The following is a 27,891-nucleotide window of genomic DNA, read 5'->3' as shown; positions in this document are numbered from 1 at the left end:
TTGTTTTAATTGAAGACCTAGTGCTGTGTCAGTTATGGCCCGTATGAACTGCCGATCATCTGAAGTCGTTGTAGAAATAGGAAAACAAAGCTAGTGTCCAACTCATTCTGTGAAGGTGTGCTTTTCGTACTCTTATTTTCAGGAGAATTTCTGCATGTTACACTGCACTCCATGCTATAATCCTGAACAATAGTGAAGTCAGAGATCTGGTGATTAGAACTTACTGTATTTTGGGTCGATTCCTAAAACAGGCACACATGCCCAGGAATACAAATACATAATGTTTACCTTGAGAAATGTGGCCCCATTATGAGTAAATTGTGTTAATACTGGTGACTAACTGGTAACCTTCTTTGTTCTCATCCCATTTCCATGGAATGTATCTCTCAAATCCCCCATCTGTTGGGCTGACACTTGGAACGTCATATGGATTCTTAATGCTCTGAGATGCTGTGTTCTGGCATGAATGGCTTAAAGAAAAAAAATTTGGCTCAAGCACCTGATTGGATCATTTTAGCTAATATTCTGTTTGAACAACAGTTTCTATTTGATTAGGATTTTTCCTTCCTTTGTAACTCCCCAAGCTTGCCTCTGTTCTGTTTCATAGGAAATGAATCTGTGAGCAGAGGACCTACATTGATAGGTAAATACATCATTTTTTCCCTTAGTGCTCAATATTCTTTTCATCTAAATTTCAGAAACTGACTTTAAAAAATCAGTTTCCCTTTATCTGTAGTTATTCTCAATAAAATTTCACCCAGGCTTGGGTGATTTAATATTTACACCCACTGTTTCTAAAAGTCTTATGTAAATAAAGATTGAAATGTGAATTTGAAAAGTCACACCTCTTGATATTTGAACAGACTATAGCTGCATATATCTTCTTTTTCTAATAATATGGCTAGTTTCTCTCCTAAGCTTTTAAAATAATAAGACACCATTTTTGTATTCTGGAACATCAGAAGGTTCAGTGTTAAATAAAAAGCAAATAGTATTTTTAGAAATGTGAGATCCCAGGGAGAAGTGCTTAACAGTAAATCACCAATGGGCAGCAATTCCAAACTTCAGAAGACTTTATTAGACACATGGCTCCATTCACAAATGCGCACTCATGTGCGTGAGTGTGCCCTGTCCTGTACCATTTTCCTAGAGTGGACCCAGGGTGGTGACCTGGGGTCAAAGAGAAGCAAAGTTTGTATCAAGGGGTCTGTGGATCCCTAACGGGAAACCTGCCTGTGAGTCTCAGCTGATTTGGTGCTGCTCTCACTATAATGTCCCTTGGCTCCCCCATAACATCTCTTGGTGCTCTCCCCATCACCTCCCTTGCTCCCCCCGTTGCCTCCCGTGGTGTCCCCCATCACCTCCCTTGCACCTCGTTTCCTGGTGTGCTTCTGACTGAGCAGGACCTCAGCCGACTGGCGGGTCCTGCCCTGAATCTTCACGCGCTCTCAGCTTCGTGCCTGAGCACCTGCTCTCTCTCTCCTCCTGAGCTTTTCCTCATTTTGAACATGGACCGTTTCTCATGAATGGGGGGTCTTGGCTTCACAGGTACGCGGGGCCTTTCTTAGCTGGCCTCCTCCGCCTAATTTCCAGGTTGGCGCGTGGTCCCCTCTCCGTAGGGTCTGCGCCGGCTGCCTGTGCGTGGACAGCAGCTTCGGCTGCCGCGAGGTCCCCGCCGGGGCAGAGCTGCCTCCTCTGAGCTCTGCTGCGTCCCGCTCAGGTGACTGACAGCTGCAGGGAGACGTCCCTGTCCTTGTGGTGAGGTGTGGTGCTCCGGCCCCGGGGTGTCTGCCCCACCCCTCTGTGCTGCCCCACTGGGGCCCGAGCCCAGAAGCAGTGCCGCTGGCTGCCGCGCGGACCCCACATCCCTCACAGGTGCTCGCTCCTCTGGGCCCAGCCCTGCCCCCCGCTTCCTTGCTCGGGTTGGCTCGGCCGGCCTGGCACGGGGTCCACGGCAGCCGTGGGGAGGGTGCGGGCCACGCCGTCCTCTGCGGATTCTGACCCATTAAATGAAACCTGGCAGGGCTCCGCAAGCTCTCCAAGCAACCGAGTGAAGCTCGGGTGCGCTGAGGGGGTAGCATAAGGCAGAAAACTCCAGGAAGGACAGATTTCCCTCCTTTGCTGAGGTGGAGATGCTGGGTTCCCGCCACCGTCCTCAAGAGCGTCTGGTCTCTGACATCAAAGCTCCCAGCACAGGAGTCCTCACGGGCGGCGCTGCCCTCAGGGTGTACGGGTCGTCGTGACGCCAACTGCCTGTTCCTCCTCAGCAACCTTCCCCGCCTCTGCTCTGCTCTGCGTTGTGGGGACTCCTCGGCTTCTGGTTTCTGACCTTGACGCTGGGGTATGGGGCCGGGCCGGCCGGGAGCGGGAGCATCTCTCCCTCTGCCCCTCCCTCCAGGGTGCCAGCTCCTGCAGACTTGTCCCCGTGGTCCCAGCTCTGTGGGTGGCCTGGGCTCCTGGCCCTGGGCCATGCCACCGCCTCCCTAGGTCCTCCCCGCAACCACCTGCCCCTGGGGGAGGCTGAGGCTGTCTGGGGAGGGAGTGTCTGGTTGCCTTGCCCTCCCCCATGGGGCTTTTCTGCTCTTCCCCCCGTAGTGTGCTTGAAGCCACATTAATCTCCCTGTGCCAGTCCCTAGGTCCCTCTCTGACTAGACCCTTTTGGGCTTAATTATCTAAGGAGAGGACAAGTCCACCTGGGGGGAAAAAAGAGAAAGATTGCGGTGTGAAGCACGGGCCTCTGGGTCTCCAGGTTGAGGCCAGCGCGCTCGGCGTTTGGGAGGGCGGACAGCCCCCGGCCCAGCTCGGAGCCGCCTGGCGTCAGCCTGGAAGAGAGTCAGGTCCTTCCGTGTCGCTCTCCGGCGGTTCGTTGTGGTATCGGGGGCGACCTGCGTGTCAGGACCTGGGCTGCTAGCGAACTGCCGCTCGGGGGCCAGCGCGCGAAGCAGGTGTTTGGTCTTATGGACCCCCCCCCCCCCCCGCCAGCTGACTCTGGGTAGCGCTGGGGGCAGGTGCGAAGGCAGCCGCCTCACCGCCTCTGTGCTGCTCGCTTGTTGGCGAGGGACGCCCTGTCTGACCCCTGTGGGGAGACGCGGGAGCAGAAATCCAGGCTGGGGCGTCCGGGCTTTGGGCCATGCCCGCCGCCTGGTGTCCCCAAGGGCCATCCGGGCCAGCCCGTGGGGGAACATTCTGATTCTGAATAGATACACTTGTTTTCTTCGCACTTTTCCATCTCTAAACGGTGACCTTTAAAATACTGGTTGTGTTTACCTCTCTGTGTCATCGGTGATTGCTTCGGGCCTGCAGACGGCCCCCGAGGCAGGAGCGGCCCGGAGCTGGCGCGCACAGTCCGCCTTTCTCCGGCCCGCGCCCCACGGCGATGGCTGCCGAGCTCACACGCAGCGGCCCAGGCGGGGATGAAGCTGTGACGTCCCGACACAGAGGAGAGAAGGCCGAGGTGCGGCGCGTTTGCCCTTTGTGTCCCGTTTCCGCAGAAGCTCGTCCTTGTCAGTCCTTTATTCTTAACCTGAGAGGAGAAAACGCCACCAGATGGAACCAAGGGAAACTTCACCGCGTCTGTGAGAATCTGATCACGCCTGTCCGTTTGGCCCAGGTGTGTCAAGGATCCTAGAGGTTGTTCAACCCCATCCCTTGAGAGATAAGGAGTCAGGGCCCCCGTGGTGTCGGGCAGGCTCGCGGTGCTCTCCGTGCCTCCTGGCCACTCCGCGTGCTCACGGCTTCCCTGTCCCGCACCGGGTGTGGCGAGCAGCTCTCACCCGCGGCGGGGGCCTGGGTCTTCGCGGCCACCTCGCCCAGATGCAGGGACAGCTCCTTGGCCAAGGCTCAGTGCTGGATGACTCCGACCAGAGGAGCACGCTGGCCAGGAGAAGAGCCTGGCTGTGTCAGGACAGCCAAAGGTGAATCCCAGAACAGAGGCGTTTGGATCGACTTGTGTACACTGTCTTTCCAGGCTTTGAAGGAACACAGAGCCTTGAGATGACTAGAAAAATGAAACAAATGCTTCGTTCTCTCTAAATAGAGTGAGTGAAACTGCGAGGAGATGGTGCCGTGGGTCAGAAGCACTTTAAGGAAACCATCACGTAGACTCGCTCAGAGCCGCTCGGCTGCACCCATGTGCGTGCTGCCTTCTGTGGGTGGACTGCGCTGCCAGGTACACGGGCGGGCTGTGTGTGCACACACATCCTGGTGGCCGTGGTGAGGTCCTCCTTTGTTGGGGTTGGTCCTGGAATGGGGCGGGGAGGGGGCCCGAGGGCAAGGGGGCGGGAACTCTTAATGCCCAGAGACAGATGTGACTTTGACCAGTGGAGGCATGGGAGCCAGAATCTGGACCCTTGCAAAAAGTTCTGAGCCTGGGAGAACTGCTTTTACCTTAAGGGGATTAGGAATTAAAATAACAGGCCATACATGGGTGTGGGCCCCATGTTTATTCTGTCCCAGTGCTACAAGAACCAAAAAGAAAGCATGAACATAAAAATAGATACAGGCTTTTGAAGTCCTTTAAGGCCTTGGACAGTGGCAGATGCAGAATCATCCTTCGGGGACACCCCCACCATCCAGGGCACACAGGATTCAAAGCTGAGGCCGTCTGTACGGAGGATGTCCCATCAGAACAATATAACGACATAAACAGATCTGCCACTGCGGGGCCGGGGTCCCATCTGGAAGGACAACAAACAGAATACAAACCTCCAAGATTCTGAAATGCGTTCTGAAAGACCTTCACTGTATGAAGTTCACTATAAAGATAATTATTTTGAATTTCAAAAACAAATAAGAAATAGAGTCAGGGGCACTGGGTGATGCAGCGGGTTAAGCGACTGACACTGTTAACACTCGGTTTCAACTCAGGTCAGGGTCGTGAGATCAAGTCCCGTGCTGGGCTCTGCACTCCACAAGGATCTGCTAGAGATAATCTCTCTCCATCTCCTTCGGCCCCTCCTCACACTCATGGACTCTCTCTCTCTCTCTCTCTCTCGCTTTCAAAAATAATAAGATTTAAGATAGAAGAAACAGCCACGATGAGAGGATAGTGTGAAAAAAGAATTGGAAGGTCAATCCCCTCAAAAAAACCTTCTAAAAGTGAATGATAAAATCAAAGTGAATGATACAATCATTGAAGTGAGGAAGAGTTAAGGACAGAATTGGTGAACTAGGTTTGTCTGGGGAAGTCATCCAAAACAGCATGAATTGGAAAATATGAAATTGTGATTGGGAGTCAGAGGAAAGAATGGAAGTTCTTTTTTTTTTAATTTTTAAAAAATATTTATTTATTTGACAGAGAGAGAGATCACAAGCAGGCAGAGAGGCCGGCAGAGAGAGGGGGGAAGCAGGCTCCCCGCTGAGCAGAGAGCCCGATGCGGGGCTGGATCCCAGGACCCTGAGATCATGACCTGAGCCGAAGGCAGCGGCTCAACCCACTGAGCCCCCCAGACGCCCCTAAGATTGGAAGTTCTGTCAGGAAATCCAGAAGGAATGAATTTAGAGAATAGAAAAGAAAAGGATAATGAAAAGACTTACGGCTTTTGAAAAGATAGTAGCTGAGAATTTCCCAGAATTGAAAGACATGTGTAGGCAGACAGTTTAGAAGTGGAAGAATGGAAGAACAAGGTGATAGAGGTCACCGTCAGATGTCAAGACTCATTACAAAGTTGCGAGAATTCCGACAGTGTGCTCTTGGCCCAGGGGTAGGGAAATAGACCAATGCAGTAAATCTGTGGGCTTTGAACTTGGGTATATGGCCGCTCGCTGCATTGCAGAGATGGTATAGCAGGTCATTTGGGAAGGACGGGTCCTCTAACTGTGCCAAGATGTTTGGCTATCTTATGGGGAAAAAGAAGACTAGATCTCTCCCTCACACATATCAGTCTTGGGAGGTGGGTGGAAGGTTAAAAACCCTAAATGTGCAAAGTACAAAATCTAATAAAGCCACATGGGAAAAAAATGGATACAGTTGACTACGTACATAAGACACGTTGCATATCGAAGTTCCTCATTACGGTTTCAGAAGATCCCATAAGGCAGGGAGACATTCGTGATGTACAGATGGAGTGTAGCAGATACACGGACAAAGTCTGTAAATTGGAAGTTCAGAGAAGAGGGAACCAGATGAGCCAGTAAATGTAAACGGACATTAAGCCTCGCTAGTAATTAAGGGTATCAACTTAAAGCATCGAATTAGCAAGAAAAAAATAGGAACAGAGCTTCAGTGTGGAGAAGGATATGGGACATCCTCTGTCCTCTAGCCTTAGTCCACCTCCCCCCCACTTGAGTCCTACCCACATCCCTTCCCCTGATCTGAAAGGAACTGCTTGCCAAACCCGAGCCCTTTAAAGATTATGCCTAGGAGACGGAGTGTGAACAGAGTGCCGGGTTGCTCATTAGAAGCTGATGATGGACGTGCGGGCGAGAATGTGGAGTGAAAGGGTCCTCCCACCTCTTTCGAGGCTGAGCACCTTGGCTCGGTGACGTGCAGAGCTGGTACCTGCTCAGGGTTGTGGTGGCTGTTCTGGGTGACCCAGAAGATTGCTTCCTGGCAATCTTAACAGATGCTCGAAGAAATGTGTACAGAAAACTTAGAGCAGCATTGCTTGCTCGCAAAAAGCCGGAAACAGCCCACCTGTGCAATAGGACGCGGATAGACCAGTTTGGGTATATTAATCCGATGAAGTAGACACAGTAAAAACGGATGGATTAAGGGAATTACAGAAGACCGCGTGTAGTATGATGCTGTTGAGAGCCCGTGTGAACATGTAAAACATTGATACAAACTAAAGGAGTAAAAGATGTTGCTGAGAATGAGACACCCCATGTTGAGGACGATGAGCTGCTTTCTCCTAAGGCGGATGGACTTGGGGGATGCAGGGCGCTTCAGGCGTTTCTCTCATGTGCTCCCCTCCCCCCCACCTCCCACCCCGGCTACACGGTGCTCCGTGAGGGTGTGTTGTGTTCTTGTCTGTAGCTGTTTCGTTCTCCTGAAGTTGTGGCGGTGGGTGTTGGGCTTGGAGTCTGCACACATCGTCACGGTGAAGGGGAAGGATAATGAGGTTCTGTGGAGCTGCTGGGGAGGTGGGAGGGCTTGTTCGGGGCGGGTGGTGCTTTGACCCCGGACCTCTTGTTGGGGAAACCTTGGCATGACATCTTTGACGTGCTCAAAGGGGACAGTGCGTATGTGAACATGGGGACCGGCTGTACCAAGCACAAGGCTAGGATGACCAGAGTGGGAACCCCCCTGCCCCACCCCCGGGGAATGCGGCTGCCCAGATTGACTCCAGAAGAGAACATGAAAGGACCAGTAATAGTGAGATTGAGATGAGCTGTGAAAGATAACCCAAAAGCTACCATCGCAGATGACTTTATAGGTCAACAGAAATCCTATGTGGAGTAACAGGTGGGTGAGTTCATATTAGAAAATGACTACTGGATCAAAGGAGGAAAAACCCAAATGATCATCTACATCCATGCAGAAACAGCATCTAGTTACCCCCAATTCCACCCAGGATGAAAACTCAGAAAACCAGAAACAGAAGGGTTTATCCTGGGAAGGTTTGGGGCTTGTCCCACGTTGTGGAAGCGTTTGTGTTGACAAAGAGGAGAGCACGGATTCTCTGGCTGTCTCACTTCTGTTCAGCGCACGGAGTCTGCTCGTGGGTGGGGGTGCCTGGCTGCCCGGGGAGGGAGGATGCTTTGACTTTTGGTGCATAAAGACAACAAAAAAGAAGCGATAGTGTAAGAATTGGACAGGAGGAAATAAACTGTCATTTCCAGCTGCTATAATTACCTACACAGAAAACCCAAGAGGAGCTGCGGGGACAGTGCCGGGACACGGAGTCCTCCTGCCTATTGGATCTAAGACGGATGTTCGAACACAGGGTGCGTGAGCGGGTAGAGAAGCCGTGTGTACGCACACAGTGCAGTGTTACTCAGCTGTGAAAAAGGATGGAATCCTGCCATTTGCAACACCGTGGGTGAACCTCAAGGGCTTTGTGCTGAGTGAGATGAGTCAGTAAAAGACTCCCACTGTGTGATCCCACTATGAGTGGAGTCTTAGAAGAAGAAAAAGCAGTGCGTAGAGACTGAGAGCGGCTTGTTGGGTGCCAAAGGTAGAGGGTGAGAGGGGTCAAAAGGGGTAAAACGAAAAACTTAAAATTTAGAAGACAGTAGCAGCCCCAGTAGCAGCCCCAGTAGCAGCCCCAGAACCTGGGGGTTCATTAAAGTGCTCAGGCTCCTCACAGGGGTGCCTGCTGGAGACTGCGGCGGCGTCCTCTCCGAGCTCCAGACGCCCCTCCGCCAGAGCCCGGACACATGGGTTTGCGCCGAAACAGTTCTGTGTGAGAGTGGCTGCTCACTGGAGTTTGGAGAGTCTGCCCTTGTGCCCACTTCCGAAGTCCACGAAAGGTGGGCATGTGGTTTGTTTGGTTTTTTGTTGTAAACTCGAGGCTTTTCCAGAATGCACATTCTTCCACATTCCCGGTTTCAAAAGGACCTGTTTGTCCCCAGCTCAACAGTACTCCTCCGCGAAGCTCCCCGTCCTCATGCATCTGGGATGGGAGTGTTGTGAGTCACCCGCTCGGGCTGGTGGATCTGCGCCCAGCACAAGCCTTAGCCCGGATTCAGCCCTAGATCTCCTTACCCAGCGCGAGCACCCGACTCCACCTCGGGAGCATGGGCAAGGTTACGGGATGCCACTTGGCCGCCTCCACCTCCCCGACTTCAGTCCTACCCACTTGCCCTCCCCCCCGCCCCCGCTCCAAATGGAGCAGTTATCAACCTTGGTCCATTTGAGGGTGATCTGTGGGAGGAGATGATAAAGTTTGCTCAGTGTTGTTCCGAGTTGCTCACTGGAAGCTGCTGACTGCTGCTGGTTGTTGAATTTTGTTCATGTTGTCCATTCCCACGCCCAGAAGGGTCCTACACAGATGAGGCTACAGCAAGTTCCAGAGCCTCCGAGCTATGGAAGATTCTGGAATGGAGGCCAAAAAAAAAGTCATCTCAAGAATCAGGTGTCCTTTGCATTGATGTAGGCCCTGCTATCCTCAACTACTTCATGTGCTTGCTGACAATGAGGCCTTCATGACAAGGCGGAAGGCCAGGTTCTGATACAGAATCCCTGAATTTCTCAGAGTCCCATCCTGGGACCTGTGGGATGTGGGAAAGCTGGCTGCTGGGCACACCTCTACCTGCTTCTGGGCTCTGTCCTGCATGACACGGGGCCTTGAGCACATTTGAAGGACACGTCCAGGCTCCTCACCCCCACTCCCACCTCACATAGCCTCCCTCCAACAGACACTGAGCCTTTGGAGTAGGGCCACGGAGCGGTCTGTCCTCAGGGGAACGTACCTGGAGAAGAGGCTGGCCCCAGGAAGCAGGCTCTGAAGGGGAACAGCGGTCAGGGGAGGACACATCCCATTGGCTCTGCGGATTCTTTACCCCATGGAGAGGTACAGCTGAAACATGCCGGAGTGGGGGGCCCCCTACAGTATGAGGCCCTAGGCTGGTGGGTGCACTGGGATGGTGGCTCGGATGGAGAGAGAGAGAGATGAAGTCTTACTCGGTGGAACTTTGGAGACAAGGCACAGTTACGTGATTTCTTCTGGAGGTGGGGAGCAGCAAGTCTTCAGATGACGAGAAGAACAGAACAAAAGCTTCTCGAAGGGTAAGATCTGTTCCGCCCCGAGGAGAGGGGGAGCCGTGTTGAAAGGCCAGTTCGCACTTTCAGAAAAGTGTGAAGGTCTGGCTTTGGGTTCCTGTACCTGCAGGATTCCCTTCAGTAGTTGTCGCAGGCAGGTCTGCTTGCCACAGCCTGTCCTGTGTACCTGGGGCTGTCCTAGGAACACCTTTGTCTCTGGAGGCTAGTTTGGCTGGATCCAGAACTCTGCATGGACCTAGTTCATCACTGTGCCTACGTCCTCTCACTGCCTCCTGACTATTGTGTTTCTGACGGGAAGTCAGCTGTCCGCCTTCCAGAGGATCGCCGTAGGCCTGGAGGCTTCCCCTGCTCTGCCTCCGAGAGGATCTGTACTTTGACACTCACTGTGCCGTGTCCAGGTCCGGACCCCTTTGGGCCTGAGGCCCCTTTGGTCCCAGTATTAGAAACAAATAAAAGCTGTCTTCAAAACCCACCTTTCTTTGGTGGAAAATTATTGGAAGTGTATTTTATCAAAAGTGACATGTTCCCACAGTTTCTTACAAGATGACGTTTTAGGCCTGCTCAGGCACCGGCATCGTCAGCGAGTGCAGGCCTTACGGGTGGAGTCAAACACGCAGTCAGCGCCCAGACCCCGCCGTCACACGCGCCCTGGGGGCTGGTGTGCGCCACGGGGCACTGCAAGGTCTGGGGACCGCATGCCCGGCCACTCGGTCAGGGACAGACAGGCTCCTGTTTGGGTGTCATTGTGGCTCTGCCCTGCGAGATGGACGTTGACAAGGTGCTGAGAAGAGTGACTAGAGCGACGTGGGAACCTGAGAGACGCTGGGTGACAGGCTTTAAGGAGCAGTTTCTGCAGGTTCTTCTGTGCTTGAGGTCCTGGGTCTCAGTGTTCATGCTGACGTGGCTCTGTCTGTGTAATTATTACCGTCTGGTCCGTTCTGCCTCCAGCAAGACCCCATTGCACGGGGAGGGTGGGGACGGGGGCTAGATGGAGACGTCTCAGTGAAGACCTTCTTGAAAAGAAAGTTTGGTTTCCGGGCCACGCGCTGGTGGTGCTGTTGGGAGCAGTGATGATGATGGCGACGGCATTGTCCAGCCCCTCCCTACCAGCCAGTCTTACTGCTCTGGGAAACACAGGCCTGTTGAGTAAATTCAGCACCTGTATTCACAGTCTGGGTGCAGCCTGACCATCCAAATAGATCCCCTGTCCCTGCCTGTGTGTGCCGTGAACGTGGCTTCCATTGTCCCCGATGGCTTCTCTGGTTCTAGAACATTCTGACCTCTTGTTCTCATTGCCTGGGAGGCTCTCTCCCACCTTGTAGGATTCCAGTGTGTCTTTTTGGTCTACTCAAGATACCTCTCCTGTGTAAAGCCTTCCAGACCCGCCCCCTCAGGTAGAATCAGCGGCCTCCAAGCCATCCCATTCCGAGCTGCCTGAATGAGCCATGTCTGTGACCCAGGAGCTCACAAGCCTGGGTCCCACCTCCCCAACTGTTGCCAGTCCCAGGTCTCTCAGGCTGGGTGCCCGTGGCTCAGAACAGCACTGCCTTCTCGGAAGTGGACACGGTCATGGACCAGGCTTTCTGGCCCCACCCACCCTTCCGGGCCTCTGCCAGCCCGGGGAGCCCGCTGGCATCATGACGTGGTCTTACAGAGCAGGAACCCCCTGCTGGCTCCTGCCACTGGGCCACGGATTCACGCTGCTCTCTGCTGGGATCATGCCCAAGTGGGACAAAGGCTCCTAGATGCTGGACAAGACCGGTCATTTCACAGTGGCTCAGTGTCTGGCTGCCTGTCTGCCCTGAGCCATCTGGTCCTCCCATTTCCTCCTGCGGGTGAAGGTGAGGGGGCGTGAGGCGAGGTGGGCAGGGGCCCTGGACTGTTATGAACCTGGGGCACGTCCAGAGCCTGGTCCCCGCCACAGCGCCTTTGTGTTGGATCCCTACTCGATATTTAGACAACATAATTTTAAAAAATTCTACTTTATGAATATATAAATTTTCACTCTTTTTTTTTCCCTCATAGCACTATAGGGGAGAAGAAAAATAATGTTTATTGAGAACTTCCTATGTAACAAGCACTGTAGGAAGTGCTTTAAATATCTTTTTTATTATATGTTATGCATAGTCTGTAAATGTGTATTTACCTCAGAAATAAAACATTCTTCACAAGTGATGGCCCTGTCATTTTAGGTGCAGCTCTGCGTGGGGGTGACAGCCGTGGTGAATCCATTCCCACCGTGTGTTTTTGTATCATTGTAGGGACATCTTAACCACACCGAGAGCCAGTAGGAGCGCAAGCTGGAAGGTTCTGTCTGTGTGCCAACGAGGGTCGCCCTCAGCATGGACTGGGTGCTCACCTGTCACATCGCAGCCCGATTGCCCCGGTCGGGAGATACCACCGCCTGCTGCGCGCGAGTCAGGAGGACCCTGTCGCCTCAGTTGAGTCTTCAGCCTGACGTCCCCCGCCACACCTTTCAGACGTCTCTTTCTTGACAAGGAAATAGTTTGCATCGTTTAAAAGTTAAAAAAAAAAAAATGTCAGTGTCAAATTTCCTGTGAGGTTTGAGGACCGTGTGGCTTCTGGAACGGTATCCAGATGTGGCCCTGCTTTCGCACTTTCCTGTTGTTTCGTGGATGGATCCGGGGCTGCTCGTGTACTCTTTTGTAATTAAAAGACTTATTTTTATATTTAAAATGCTCTATCATCTTAAACTAAATTTCAGTAAATGCGGGTATCCAGTCTGTTCTGTGTAATTCCCCAAATGAAGTTATCAGACACAGAGCCTCTTTTATATTAAAATGGAAATTTCTCATTTCTCTTGGGTTTTCTGTGCATCATCTGACTGTGGAGACTGGCGTCCTTCTCCCTGGGTCTGAAGGCTCCCTGAGATGTCCTAGTACTTACAGGCAAGGTCGCCAGGAAGCCACTGGGTCATGGGACTGCTCCTAGGTCCTTTACCCTCCCAGAGCCCCCGCACTCCCTGTGTTGTCCTTGTGTCATCCCCAGGGCCATGTTCTCTGCCAGCTGCCACCCCTCAGCACTGGTGGTCTGAAGAGCCAGTCCACGCACGGCCACGGCGTGTGGTCGTGGAGGGGTTTCCCGTGGCGCGGAAGGGCCAGAGAAGACTGGTGTGGGGAGGAAGCCGGCACAGCACGGGCCAGCTGTGGGTCACCCGGAATCGCAGGGCACACTCCTGTGTTGCAGGAGACAGATGAGACTTTTCTGCCCCCGGCGTCTTGGGCAGTCTGTGGGCACTTGGCCGCGGGTCAGGGCATGGTCTGCTGAGCCAAGGCGGCCATCCCCGCCAGCAAAGCCGAGGCCCAGAGCGGTGCGGCTGGGATTCGTGGCCTTGAATGTGTGCTGTGCGACAGCTGTCATGGGCTCCTCTCTTCAGGAGACACGTCTTCATTCTCCGAGAAACAGCGGGCGTTCTGGAGTTCTTAGGTTCACAGCATTTCTTCTGGGGTGAACTCGTGCCTCTGCCCTGGCCTCACGGGGAGAGGGGGTGGCCACACCCAGACTCTGTCATCTGTCGCTGTGGTGAGGGCCGTAGCACACACTTCGCCCTGGCTACTTAGGGAATGAAAAGCTTTTCTGTAGAGAATGAGCCCCGTGCATCTTCCTGCCGGCTGGAAAGCACCCGCGGAGAGCCGGGCACACGGGGTGCGGGGCTCACGTCCCCCACGGCGTCGTGCTGCAGGAGCCAGTCACCAGTGTCTTGGAGCCTTGTCCCCCTCCCATCTGCACAAGGGGGTGACGGCGCACAGGCCTTGCGGGGAGCCTGAGACACAGGCATGCACAGACGACCTCGGTGACCGCTCGGGGGCCGCTGCCGTGCTCCCCTGAGCAGCCCCTCAAACCCCAAAGCAGACACTCCTCCAGAGAGCAAAAGGACACAGAAGTTAGAGCAGCAGCAGCAAGGACGAATGGGGTGACGCCCGACCCGGCAGTTTCATCATGAATCCCTCCGGTCCCCGGGTGGGGAGGGACGCTCGCCATGGACAGTGTCAGCGAGCGCGTGTGACGCATGGCTTCGGTGTCTTCTCAGCGCGACTCATCCACTCAGACCGGGTCACAGGCCAGATGGCTGTGGGGTCCCCATCCCAGGGCCCATCTCAGCCCGGCCTCCCCTGCCCGGCTGCCACGCACCCCGGCCTGCGGCCTCCCCCTCGGCTCTGGGCCTGCCCCGCCCAGTCAGCCTCCTTCAGGCGCTGCCCTTGGAGGCCGCGAGGGAGATCCGCGCGCAGGTGATGCCCCGTCTGGCTGTGTTCAGGGTTAGAAGAGCAATGCTTGTTCACTGAAGAAGAATGGGGGACACGGAGCCGGGGAGGCGGGCGCCACGGGCACAGATGGTGGCTGTGGGCTGGTGTGGACTGCCGTGCTGTGGCAGGGGGGGCTGCTCGCTGCAGGTAAACGTGGCCTAGGGAAGTGGTGGGGACCCCATCCCAGAGCGCGCCGCCCACCGTTTTGACGGCGCTGACACCAAGTCTGCCTGTCTTGCCAGAAGAGGTTGATTATGAAGTCGGAAGGTAAGCGTGGGGATGTCTTTTTCGTCTTTGGGGGTGAAAGCTAGGCCAGGATGCCCAGCGTGGCAGGCTCGAGGCCTGCATGTCATGCTGGGATTTGCTGGAAGAGTGCCCGGGGCGGCCACACGCCTCCCACGGCAGCCACCCCTCCTGGCCACGTGAGTCTGTCAGCACCGCGGGACAGGAGCACGTCGGCTAACAGGTCAATCCTGCACACACCCTACCCGTGAGGTCCACAGAAGGGCTCATGCCTTAAAGTGCTTCATCTGTGTTCTCGTTTTTAAAAAAAAAGGTTTGAGAAAGGGAGTGAGAGTGAGAGTGCTAGTGGCAGGCCAATGCAGGGAGCCCAACATGGGGCTCGATCCCAGGACCCCGGAAACACGACCCGAGCTGAAGACAGATGCTCAACCGACTGAACCACCCAGGCGCCCCATCTGTGTTTTGTTGTCAGAAGAGAAGGGAAGACCTGCCCTTGTCAGCTGAGGAAGCAGACTAGCGGTTTGTCTGTGCAGGGCCATTAGCTAAATTTTCAGTTTGTCCTTGAACCCGCACTCCAGCGTTGTTCGTGTTTGGTGCAGGGACGAGAACGTCAGCACGTTCCTCCTGTCATTTCACAAAGTGAGTTTCTGGTGGCTTCGAAACCGACAAATTCTAAAACTCTCATTTCAGAAAACCCAAAAACGCGGTTAAGTGGTTAAGGAAGAGACATTAACATCGTTCAAAATGTTTTGCCTCCTTTTAATATATAGTTCACTTACAAGTTTTTTTCTTAAACATTTAAAATTAGGCCTCAAATCCATACTTAGTACAGAAAAAATTTAAAACTATATACATCAATGAAAATGAAAAACGAACACGAAGGTCCCCCAGTCCCACCCTGATGGTAGCATGCGTGTCGCTGTAAAACTTTCCCCGTAAACATAAACTCCCAGAGACATGTACTTCTGATGTTGACATCATGCGCGTCATGAATGTGTACGGGGTCCTCTCCTTGAATGGCTGCACATTGTCCCCTTGAGCGGAAGTGCCCCAGGGCCTCTGTCGAGTGCCTCTGGAGTGTGTGTGTAGGTTCTTCTCAGTCCTTCATCTGTTCACTGTTCATTTATCTACTTGCTATTACAGAAATTGCTGGGTAACCATTCTTACACTTTTTCATAAAGTTTTCCAACTATTTTCGTAAGAGAACATTCTACAAGTTGAATTGGTGGGACAGAGGGTCCATTCTGGTTTTCTGCCCTCTCAAAGTTTGTTCCAAGAGCCCACATTCTTTCCCTTTCACCAATGCTAGGTAGAGCCTACTCTCTTCTTTTTCTAAACTTGGAACATTATGAACACACCCAAAGTTGGCAGAAGAAACAGTACAAGGGACTCCTTCAAGTGCCATTCATCTCTGGCAGTGCCCAGCCCGTGGCCAGCTCTGGCCGCCCACCCACTCCGTGCACTGGACGCAGGTCCCAGACATAATGTCAGTTCACCTGGAATTACTTCCATGTGACCCTCCCAGAGACGTTTAAAAAGCCATCACCAGGATGTGATTGTTACTCCTCAAACAACATTTACAATAATTCCTTCTACTAAGAAATCTCTAGTCTCTGGTTAAATTTCTGCATGTCTTATCAATTTCATATGTGATTGATTTTGTTTTGTTTTTTATGACTTGTCTGAATTGGGATCCAAATAAGGTCTACACATCCAACAGGCTGATGAGTTCTGTCTCTACAGATTGAGGGTGTCCCTTACTTTTCCCCCCTGGACTGTATTTTCAAAAAGCTCATTTCTTCGTAGAGTTTGTGTTAAGATTTTGCTAATCGTGTCTCTATTGTGTTATACCTATGCCTCTGACCTCTGCATTTCCTGTGAATTGGTAGTTGATTGGAAAACTTGATCAGATTCGATTTTTATTTTTTGGCAGAAGTTCTGTTTTGATCCTTGCCCTTCTGATCTTTGCTGCTGACTTTGTTCCGTTCATCTGGTGTTTGCATTTCTGATACATTTATCGGCCGTGTGTGTATCTTTCATGAACTCCCATCTTCGCCCATTTTTGTTTTGGTACCTGTATCTTTTTGTTAATTATTTTTAAGACTTCTTTATATATTAAGGCTAATAAGTCTGTTTTTCTGTTACAAATATTTTTTCCACTTTATGATTTTTCACTTTCTTCTCAGTGATGCTTATGGTCCTCTTAGCCGCGCGTAGGACTTTCCTGTGCTGTCTGTCAGCCTCTTTTTCTCTGGTTTCTAGCTTGAGAATCCCTCAGGAAAGGCCTTCCTTTCTCCCGAATTCTGTACAGCATATGAATTGATATGTAATTATGCATCTACCAATTTGCATGATTCTTATTTCATTCTTAACATCTAAAACCTGGCACTAGCTAAAAAATTTTGAGGAGCAAAGGGTGATACATCTACCTCGATTTCTTCCCCAGATATTAGCAGTTACTCTAACCACATTTTCTGCACTGATTGTAAATTCCATTTCTACCCTGACATCTAAATTCACTTATGTGACAATGGTTACACAAATACAAACTAAAATCACATTTAGTTATGACCTTTAAAAAAAAAGAGTAAAATTATGAGAAAAGTGCTTTCTCTTCCATTCTTTGATCTGTCTTTCTCATCCGGTGGCCGGAGCTCTGCGTGCGTGTGTGCATGTGTGTATGTGCGAGTGCGTGTGCATGCGTGTGTGCACGTATGTGTGACGGGGGATGCATGCGTGCATGGAGGTTTTTTACTAAAACACCGCGCATGCGGAAAGTGCGAAGCCAGGCCCAGGCACGTACGTGTCCTCGCGTGGGTGGCCGACTTCTGTGGCTCCCGCTGTCCGTCAGGGCGCTCCCAGCTCCCGGCTTTTCTCACTTTTTCATCCACATCTACCTCAGAATCACCTCATCAGGTCTCAGAAATAAAAGCCACATAAGACGGCAGTTGGATTGCGGCTGAATTTACTAATTGCAGGATAAGCAGCTTTCCAGGACTGGGACCTACTGCCCAGAGACACTGGGTATTTTCCCAGATAAACACGTTTTATGTATCTAGGCTTCCTTTCCTTTTTCACTAGTGCAGATCCCGTACTTGAAGCTCAGTCCTAGCTGTCTCTTTTCCATTAGATGTTCTGATCATAACTGTTTTAGCAGATCGCTTCTCGGAATACTGCTGTCTACTACTGAATAGTGCATTTCCCCCCCAAAATGTAGTGAGAAGGAAGCTACTCTGTACTTAGTGACACTGTAGGTCAGTGTGCTGAGTGATCGTTTCTATAGTCTAAAACCCTTTGAGGGAGTAATTATCCTCACTGTACTAATGAGGACAGAGCCTGTCCAAAGCGGGCTTCTCAGACCCCAGCGCCTGCCCGTGCAGACCCATGCTCCTCAGGCTGCCCGTGGGTGGGTCCCAGGGCTGGGGGGGTCTTGTAACCTGCAGACACGTGGTCTGGGAGGGTCCCTGAAGTCGGCCTTTCAGTAAGCTCCCATAGATGCTGCCCACCGTTCTGAGAATCGGCATCCCTGAGTCATTGAGGTGGTGAGAAAACGGGACCTTTGTGGAGGGGCAGACAGCTCCTGGTTCTACGTGGATAGTATTTCCAGTTTTTGGAGGAATTTGCATCGTATACTTTGCCAGACGAGGTAGCCCTCAAACCCACTGCCTGAAGTACTGTCTGGTGGACTGCTGGGGTAGGTGCCTGCCTGGGACTGCTCTGCTTCCCCCAGCCCTGACCCTGTGCCTCAGTTTCCCCTCTGGAGCCCGCTGTGAGCAGTGAGCCGTGGAATGACGCATTTGAGGTTCTTTGAATGGGACCCGGGAGTAGTGACTGCGACTGTGCATCTGTGCATGGGGCCTTGGATGCCAGTGACAGGTCATAAAGCCGGGCCCTCTCTGCCCCCCAACGTTGACCTTGACCCTGTGGCGAAGCCCCCTCCCCTGCAGGGCAGGCCCCATGGAGAGTGCCATTCCAGACGTCATCTCAGGGCCGCTGCCCTCCACTCATGACTAGGACTTGTGGTTTCGCTGTGCATTGTAAAGCACCTTTAGAAACTTCTGGCCCATCAGTTCCTTACAAATCCGTACGCACATTTGGTGAGGATTTCCGGCCGGCCATCACACGCGACCTCGTACTTGCACAGCCGGGCAGGAGGGCGGGGCTGCCTGGCGCAAACTTCGCAGGGCTCAGCCGGGCGGCAAGGAGTTGCTCCGCGGGGACAGGCTTCCAGTTGAAGATGAAACAGCGCTGGGGACCCCTGGAGTTAAGGTTGTGCAACACTGTAGCCATGCTTTGTGCCACAGATGGGGACGCTCAGATATAGCACAATTTAGGTCATGTGTGTTTTACCACAATAATAAAAAACAAAACAAAACAAAAACAAATCCAGTCAAGACTTATAAGTACTCGGTCTTTCTCCTCTCTGTGAGGAATGGAGGTGTTTCTTCCCCTCGTCTTCTGCGATCATCGGCTGTGGATGGCCCAGACCCTTATCACTCATTCTCCATGTCCCCTTCCTCCAGCCACTGGAAACCCCGGATAATCTGGGGACTCAGACAAGCACCCCCACCCTAGGTGCGATGGGCAGATAGACGGTCTGCGTTGGGGGTGAGGCTTCGACCCCGTGTTTGGGGGCACACGGCCCTGACAGGCATCTGGACGGGCTCCACTCCTCCCAGTCGTGCTGAGCCGTCCTGCAGGGGTGGGTGGCGCTCCTGGGCCCCCACTGGAGTTAGGGGTGGGGTGCGGGGCAGCTGGATGGCAGAGTGCTGGGCAGTGACCCAGTGACGACCAGGATAACTGCTTTTCATTAACCGTGTTGCAGGGGAAGGTCCCAGGCAGCCGCAGCATGTGGGTCTCTGGCCTTTCTGTCCATCACACGTGGGACGGCCCAGCTGACAAAATGAAGGACAAAGCACGGAGCCCTGAGCCTCACGGTACCTTTCTGCTAGGGGCCTTGTCAGACGCCTGACCTCGTTTCCTTCTAGACCCCATCCCAGACCCACAGATTACGTCAAATAGAGTGACTGCCTGTCTCAAGGCCTCAGCAGGAATGCCCTCTCGCTGAGCACTGGACGGGGGCTGGGCAGCATCTGTTCCCAAGCCGACCCCCGCCGCCCTGTTTCCAGTCCCTGCCATGGACAGATGGCTTGAAGGCCCTTGGAGCCAGGGTGGTAAGTGGGTTGGGTTTACTGAGCTGTTTCTGAGCAGCCAGGATGCGGGGCAGCACGAGTCCCGGCCGTGTGCGTGCTCCCTGGCTGGAGGTGGCAGGTGACGGTGTCCCTCGCTGACCGAGGGGGGCGGAATGCAGAGTGTGGGTTTGCGCTTCCCACCTCCCCGGACTCAGCTGGGGCTTCTGTCCAACCACCCTGTTCTCCACTGTATCTTGGGCCAAATATCTCACAGAGGCACGGCCAGTCTGCGGGCCTCCTCAGGGGACACGCCTGTGGGGAATGCTCCCCACGGGGTCGCTGCCGCTGTGGAACCATGTCCGTGTGGTTCCCTGGGTGCCCTCCCATCCTGCTGGTGACAGCGGCCCCACCTGCAGCCTCCCGGTGGACAGGAGAGTCTGGGAGCATTGGGGGCACAGGGAGCAGCACTCGGAATGGGTTGCTTGGGTCACTCAAGGCTCATTGTGCGTTTATAAACATACAGTGACTTTTTAGCCGAAATTCAGGACACACAAGGTTGGTGAGTGACATCTAAATTCATTTATGTGACAATAGTTACACAAATACAAACTTACATCACATTTAGTTATGACCTTTAAAAGAAAGAGTAAATTACGAGAAAAGATGGAACCATCAACCACAAATGTATATTTCAATGAAAGTGATCTCTCTGGTCATTCTTCTGGTGAGACCCCCTTAGTCATGGTTCAGCAGAGCCAGCTCAGTGACGATCTACATCTCTTAATTTTTAAAAACATTTTTTACAAGCCTCCTAATAATTCATTTGAATTAGCAAAAGAAATCTCACCTCAGTGAGATTTTCCAGTCCCTGAAAGCTGCCGATCGTGAAAAACGACCCGTGGCTGTTAGCCATCTCCTTCCGACACATGTCTGTCCAGTCCTCGGCCCCTTTGCAAACCGAGTTCTCAGCTTCATGCTGTTGAGGGAAGGACAGGAGCTCCTGACTTACCTTTGGAGTTCTCCTCCTGTCAGACGGTCGGGGTGCTGGCCTTTCCAGACAGCCTGCAGGAAGCCTTTCCACTTTGCCGGGCCTTTCTCTGCTGGGCAGAAGCTGCATGGGGGTCACGTTTGCTCCCGTCGCTGGTGTGCTTGGCGTCCTGGCCATGCCACGTGATGTCATTGCCAGAGTCAGTGTCAGGACGCTTTTCCTGCGTTCTCCTCTGCAAGTGTGCGTTTCGGACCTTACGTCTCGGTGTTTGCTCCATGTCCCACGTGTTTTTGTGTGTGGTGTAAGCTAGGGCTGCAGTTTCATTCTTCTGATCGTGGGCTCCCGTCCCCCCAACACCGTTTGTTGAAGAGACTTCCCTGCCGTGTGTTCTCAGCGCCGCAGGTGAAGGCCCCTTGACCGTGATGTGTTTGTTCCTGGCTCTCTGTCCTGCCCCACAGGTCTACATGCCTGTGTCATATCAGGGCATACTTTTTTTGGTGACTGTGGATTTGTAATATATTTGGAAGTCAGGATGGAGGATGCCTTCAGCGGACACATGAGAAGACGCCCTAGATCGCTCACCACCAGGGAATGCAAACCCAAAGCATGATGAGATCTCACCTCATAGCTGGGGGGTGGCCGCTTGTAAGAACCGAAAGACAGTGAGCGCTGGCGAGGCCGTGGGGCCACAGGAGCCCTCGTGTGCTGCTGGTGGGCACACGAACCGGCACAGCTGCTGTGGAAAACGGTACAGAGGTTTCTCAAAAAGTTAAAAATTGAGCTGCCGTATGATCCGGCAGCTCCACTCCTGGGTATGTGCCCGAAAGGGCTGAAGTCAGATCTCGAAGGAGCAGCATGAGTCGCAGGAGCCAGACTTGGAAACGGTCCTAGTGTCCGTCCACACATACGTGGGTGGGAAAGTGGCACACACACCCGATGGAGTACTACTCAGCCTAAAAAGGAGGAGATCCGGCATTACCCGACGACAGGGAAGAGCCTGGAAGATGTTTTGCTGAGTGACGTGTGCCAGTCACTGAAGGACGAATACTGCGTCATTGCGCTAAAGGAAGGCGTTGACAGGAGGCTCAGGGAAGCAAAGGACAAGGGGGTGCCAGGACGGAGGACCTGTGGCTCAGCGGGAACAGCTCCAGCTGCGAGACGGTTACGCTGGGGAGCTCGGCGATGAATGCAGAAACCACAGCCCATAGTACGAATTGTGCCCTTGGACATTGGAGACGCTAGAGCTCATGTTAAGCATTCTTACCACAACGACAACCAAAAAAACCAAACCCAAACCCAAACCCAAACCCGACGTGTCGCTACAGCAGCACTCTGGAGGGAGGGTTGTGCTCACGCTCTGTCTTTCCCTTTGGGTCCAGACACTGCTGCTCCCGGAGTGTCCTCTGTTCCATGGTCACCGCTGAAGGGTTTTCTCACACTCCCCATGGCCAGCAGCTTCTCCCTGAGGTTAGGGCTGCACCCCGACAACAGAGCAGGGGGGACTTCTCACAGAGACCCTTTATCTCCCCAGACAGTTCCCCTTACAGTGCGGTCTTGCTGACGTCTGGGCAAGTGATGGTCGCGCTCAGGACCTGCAGTCCCAGAGTTCAGGCTGCAGAGACGCCCACACCAGCGGCCACCCCACCCAGACTGCAGATTCCCACAGCTGATCACCCACGTCCCACAGTGAAGTCCCCGCACAAGGAGAAACGCTCCCACCAGGCCCCTGCGGGCTCCAGGTCTCATTCTGGAAAACACCTCCCTGGACACAGAGGCTAGACCTGGAAGTTCTGACCCAGTCCCCCAAAACCCCAAGAACAGCAGTTGTGGCCTCCACAGACTCCGTAAGTCCCACAGCAGCTGAGCAGTATCGACAAGCTGTCTTCCTCTGTGCCCTTCTGAGAACCTTTGGGTTGTAACAAAAAATGACATTTTGGCACAATTTGTATAAATTATAAGATTGTCAGATGTGGAATTTGGAAGGTGGGAAATGTTTGTTGCACAAATGATCTCCACCAACACCTGACCGGCATTTTAAGCAGACGCGCACGCTTGGGGAACGTTCTTAGGACATGTGTTCTTTCCTCAAAGTCAATGCAAGATTTTCAAACGCTTGTCTGATACTTAATTTATCTAGGACGCTGTTGGGGCTCCTCTGACCCTCAGTGTCCTGGTCTAAACTCCTACGTCAATCCTGTATTCTCATAGGAATACTTGTAACATGGGAATAGGCGGTGGTATCTGGGATGACGCCGGCCTGATGAGACCGTGCAGACCCGAGGCTAGGCCTGGGGCTCGGGCTCCTGGTGGCTTCCTCTGGGGCGTGGTCGCCTTGGGCTGCCTGTCCTGGGGAAGCCCAGAAGGTCCGGGGGCTGTGGCTGGTACTCCTGCCTCCCACTGGGGCTCAGAGCCACCGACTGGCCTGTGTGGGGTCCACGGACCCCTGCTCCCTCACTTGCAGGCGCTCGGACGGCTCCGCATGGGATCGGGCCCTGCTTGATCAGACGTCTCCTGAAGCTGCCTTGCCCCTGCTTCTCCCATCCTGCTCCTGCCTCTCTAGGGCCCATCCACGCTCCCTGGCACAGGTGCCCCTGCCTCGGGCTCCCTCCCAGTGGACCTGGCCAGAGGTCAAGGCAGAGCATATTTTGCTGGGTGGGAAGGACGCTGGTGGCCAGGCAAAGAGAGGGTTGGCTGCAGGGGACAAGCTCTCGTGACCGAAGGAACATCTGCTGCTGCTGTCATGATTAACTAGTTTAAAAATCTAACACAAATATGACCCAGGGCTCACACTTAATTCTGGGGAGAACATGCATGTGTGTGATGTATTTTTCTTTTATCTTTTTGTATTTAAGATGTTCTCTCAAAAATTAACGTGGAATAAGGAGCACGTTGGCTTCGTAGTACAACCCAAGGTCTGTGGTGACAGCTGCGCCTGGCTCTGTCCATGCACGTCCTGGATGCTTTGAGCAGAGCAGCTTGGGGAGTCCCCACATGGTCCACCGAGACAGGAAGGGTCATCTGCTCTGGAGACAGGGAGGGCAGGTGCCTGGCTGAGGCCACGGGGCAGGTCGGTGCTGGAAGCAGGGATCACCCCTGGCTGAGGGGCTCCGAAGCTCCCGGCGGTGCCCGCGCAGATCTGCTTGCCTTACGCTCTCTATGCCGAGAACAATCTCTCAGAATGATTTTTAAAATGAAACCTGGATGCTAACTCCTGTTTCTTTGGTGGCTTCTTGGAACTTAATTCCCATGTCCCCTGTGTTATTTGACGTGGACAATGTCATGTGTGGATTTTCAAGTGTCTTTAAAGCATGTTATAAAACTTTCCTAGGATTGCATTTTTCTTTTCTGTAGTTTGACTTAATTCTGTGGGTGAAGACGTCAATGTTTCAAGGATGATGACAAGGTCACTGTGCCGTTGTCCTGTATCCAGTCCCACTGACTCAGCTGTCTGCCTATGACGGCCCCAGCCCCGTCTACGCAGGTCCGCTTCCCCAACACCCTGCATGGGGGGCTGGTAGCTCTGTTCCCCACCATGGCACTGAGGCATGTGCCGTCATCCATTCTGGAGATGAGGAAGTGGATCATAAAACCCAGTGGCGTAGCCAAGCAAGGGTCGTCGCGGGCTTGCATGGGACGCAGGGAGGATGTGTCACGGGGAGGGGCCCAGAGCTGGGCAGAGTTCCCTGGCACCCAGACGGGTTTGGGGCACATCCACACGGTCAGCTTGAACTGATTTTATTGACCTTTGAGAGCCTCAAGAGCTCCAGCCACCATGAGGCCTGCCGTGTGCTTGGCCAGCCGGGCTCTGTGAGGTGCGAGCATGTGCCGAGGGGCTGGGGGGCCACTGAGGGTCCCCTTCCTGCTCCTGAGCCCTACGCCCACAGCTCCCAAGGGTCCATCTTTCCCAGCTCCGAGTCTGCCACCCGCCTCCTGGTCCTGCACTGCGCCCTGAGCTGTGTCTCTTGTGTCTGGGTGACCCTCTCCTGGGTGACAGCCCGGTAGGCTGAGGAAGTACAGAACACCTGCCGTAAGACTGGAACTCACTTCACCTCTAATCTGACCACATCAGTCCCTGTCTGCTGTGCTTGCCTCTTCCCCCGTGTTGGTCCTGAGCCAAGTCCTCAAAGTTGAAAAACCCAGACTCAGCCCGGCCAGGAGAATGCTGTCCCCAGCACTGGAAGGGGCACGTCCCGCATGTGGCCCGAGAAGGACCTGTCGCTCTGGCCTCAAAAGACCCAAACAGCCAGGGCCGGCTGCTAAGTCAGGAGCTGTCGTTGGGGCGCCTGGGTGGCCCCGCTGGCTGAGTACCTGACTCTTGGTTTCAGTCGGGGTCACGGTCTCAGGTCCTGGGATTGGACCCTGCGTGGGGCCCCTCTGGGAGTCTGCCTGAGATGCTCTCTCTCCCTCCGCCCCTCCCCGGACCACGTTCACACCCTCTCTCTCTCAGTGGATACTGAGATAAATCAGCGGGTGGATAAATATGGAACACTGGAGGGATAAATCTTTTGAAAAAGAAAAAAAAAAAGAAAGAAAAGAAAAAAAAAAGAAACTTTGGTTTTGGGCTGCAGCGTGGGCCTGGGTGGTTGTGCAGGTTCGCTGCCCTGAGCAGCTTCCAGAAGCGGGAAAGCAGGTCCCTAGGCAGGGTCCCTGACCCCGATGCGGGGAGATCTGGACCTGCCTGCCGTGTCGCACACCAAGCGCAGAGTCACTGCTGGCCTGGAGGGCGTGCTCCGCACCTGGGAATGAAGCGAGCAGCAAAGACAGCGCCCAGCGAGGAGGAAAGGGCCCTCCCACCCTCTGGACCTCCTGCCGCTGCTGGCTGCTGGCTGCTGGGGCCAGGGAGGGGGCGCGGCCATTCCAGCCCTTACCTAGCCCCGCTGTCCTATGAATCGTGTCGCACTGGAGGGGAGGCGGAGGGACCAGAAAGCCAGCCACGGGCTTGAGCACGGATTCCTCTGGCTTCTAAGGCAACAAGGACGGGTGATACCCGATGGCCAGGAGGAAAGAAACACACTTGTTCTTTGTTTTTCTTGCCCTGTTTCCCTCGAGCTAAATCAGAAAAAGTACTTCCAGGGGATTTTTACGTAAGTGACACTGATGGGAGGTGGGGAACATCCCTGTCAGGCACCCAGGTCAGGACGCGCAGCCCTGTCCTTGCGGTGGGAAGGCCGTGGTGCCTGTTGTTCCAGGGCAGAGCAAGCACGCACCGAGCGCCAACTCGCATGGCCCGCCTGCTCCGCCCCTGCAGAGCTCAGGGGACTCCCTGGGGAGAGGGAACCGCCTCTCGGGGAGACCTCAGGCCACACGCGGTGCCGCTCGGGGCCGTGGTTTAAAGCCCACGAGAAGGGCGGGAGCAGGAGGGGCTGCGTGGGGACTGGCACCTCCCGAAACGCACCCGGCCCCTGGCAGGCAGGGGCGGTGGGCCGCGGGCTCCGTGGCTCACGTGGCTCACGTGGCACAGCGGTTTTACGGATTTAAGAGGAGCGTGGCCGGCTTCCCGTCTGAAGGCTGTCCCCGGAGGGACCACCACCGTTTGATCTATTTTTGATTAAAATGTAAAAATTAAAAATTAAATCAAATGGTAGTAGAACTCCTTGGGGAAAACACACTTCGGTTATGAACGTTCCCTACAGGAGCCACGAGACTCTCAGCAGCGTTGTCTCGTCCGTGGGTGGTCATTTTACGACACACGTGATTAAAGTGAACTGTAGTGAGAACCAGCAAATGCCTCCCCCCATGTGTGGACTGCGGGCCAGTGCTTCTAGAGCGGGCCCTGGCTGGGGAGGCACCTGGTGGAGGGGACACGAGGGGCTGCCCGGCAGAGACGGGACCTCCGGGTGCCCAGCTGGGCCCTTCCACCTGCCGGTCCCCGGGGCCGCCCCACCGCGCCCCCATCGGCCATGGAGCGCACCTGCTCCTCCTGCCCAGATGGCCGGCGCTCGCTTCACGTCCTGTCACCCAAGTCGTTGCAGGTGGATTTCCTAGGAAAGGTTTGCAGATCTGGTCGGCTTCTCCGTGTCAGGCGGCTTGGTCAGTTCTGCCTTGGAACACAGGGAAGCACCTTCGAGGGGTACAGGGTGGCCTCCTCGAATTTGGATCCCCGACCCCGCAGCTGACAGACACGCGCCCTGCTGGCGTGATGGGACGGGACTCCGAGTCACGACTTCGTCTCCATTGGCGGGGTTTGACTGGACATGCCGAGGCTGTGTAATGGCAATTTCGGGTCTGCATTCATTTTCGGAGACCTCTGCCTCCGACGCAAGTGCCACAGAACAATAGCGTTTCTGGACGAAAGGTCTTAGCCTGGCCACCAGCAACGCTGTGCCACGGTTTCTAGGCAGAGAAGCGTGCGAGGGTGCCCGACGCAGAGGTGGCCGTGGAAACACCGCTGCAGGGTGGGAGGCGGTGCCAGCCATGTCTCAGAGCCCACTCGGGGGGACCCATACCTTTCTGATGACCTACTGGTGTCAGCCTGCCAACCTGCGACACGTGCTGATGTCCCTTTCTGTTTTCAGAAGTTGTGGCACCGGGACCAGGTGTAGTCATTTGGGATGGACATCCTCCAATGAGCACGGGAAGCAGGCCACGGCACAGCCCCGGGCAGGAGGGAAGAAGCCAGGAGTGCCTGGTTCGTGGTGACAGGCCTTCCCCAGAGCCTGTCCTGCTGGGAAACACCTTCAGGGTCCCCTGTGGTCAGGCCTGGCCTGAGGATGAAGCTGGTCTCTGCCCTCCAGGGAAACCCAAGTCCCTGGGTCGCGTCCAAAACTTTCTTCAGGGGTGAGTCTTGTTCAGTTCCCCGGGCCCCCAGGCCCTGGCCGTGGCTCCATGGGGGCCATCCTCACGGTGGCTGTGACCATCTGCTGAGCTCAAGCGCCCAAGGGGAGAGGGCTGCACGTCGGAGCCGGGCGCCTGCAGTGCGCAGGCTGAGAGGCGCGGGTCGGGAGGCCCGGGAGCTCTGCCCCTCGCATCGCTGATGTACTGTTGGGAGCTATGGACTTAGAGGGCCCGTGGGGCTGGGTGCCTGTGAGCCCCAACCCAGAGAGTTTCAGATCCGTCATGTGCAAACTAGAAACTGCCCGTCACCGACAAGCCGCAAGCCGGTCTTTCCCGCAGGAGGCCCTGCTCCGCGCTGCCCCGGAGCCTCCGTCCTTCCTTTTGGTTTAGGCAGTGGGTGGACTGATGCCCTGGTTGTGCAGAGGTGAGGAGGTGCGGGGTCTTCCGGGAGATCACAGGCGCTGTGGGGAGTGCCATGTCTCAGCTGCTCAGGGACCCAGAAAGCAAAGGGCGACCGGGGCGGCGGGCTCTCTCCCACGCGCACGTGGGACCCGGCACTTGTTATAAACCACATCTTTTTAAAACTCTGTTTCCCACGGTTCTTCCGGTGGCTGGTATGTGGGAGGAGTTTCAGGTCTTTATAGATGTGCTCAATCTGGCCGCCTGATACAACTTCTTAAGGGTTTTTAATATTTTAACAAGTTAATTCTCCTAGATTTTCTAAGAACACCAGCAGTTTATAGTGATGACTGATGGGTTAAGCGTGTCGGCACCTCAACCCCCTTATTTACCTGCTTTTACTTTTTACTCCTGGCAGGTGCTTTC

General features: G+C 54.2%; 1 protein-coding gene across 2 annotated transcripts in view; it reads left to right on the top strand.

Annotated features, from left to right (window-relative positions):
• The window catches only part of C14H10orf143 (chromosome 14 C10orf143 homolog), a 44,345-nt gene extending 31,864 nt beyond the window's left edge, over positions 1-12,481 (top strand). For both annotated transcript variants that reach the window (XM_047702190.1, XM_047702193.1), the window contains one exon: positions 11,926-12,481. Coding sequence is in view for 1 of the 2 variants with exons in the window: in XM_047702193.1 (XP_047558149.1) it covers positions 11,926-11,955 (30 nt within the window). In the remaining variant the exon portion in view is untranslated. The remainder of the gene's footprint in view (positions 1-11,925) is intronic.
• The last annotated feature ends 15,410 nt before the right edge of the window (positions 12,482-27,891 follow it).

This window comes from Lutra lutra, chromosome 14, assembly GCF_902655055.1.
Source record: "Lutra lutra chromosome 14, mLutLut1.2, whole genome shotgun sequence".
Lineage (NCBI taxonomy): Eukaryota > Metazoa > Chordata > Mammalia > Carnivora > Mustelidae > Lutra > Lutra lutra.
This window is presented reverse-complemented; position numbering and strand designations above follow the sequence as displayed.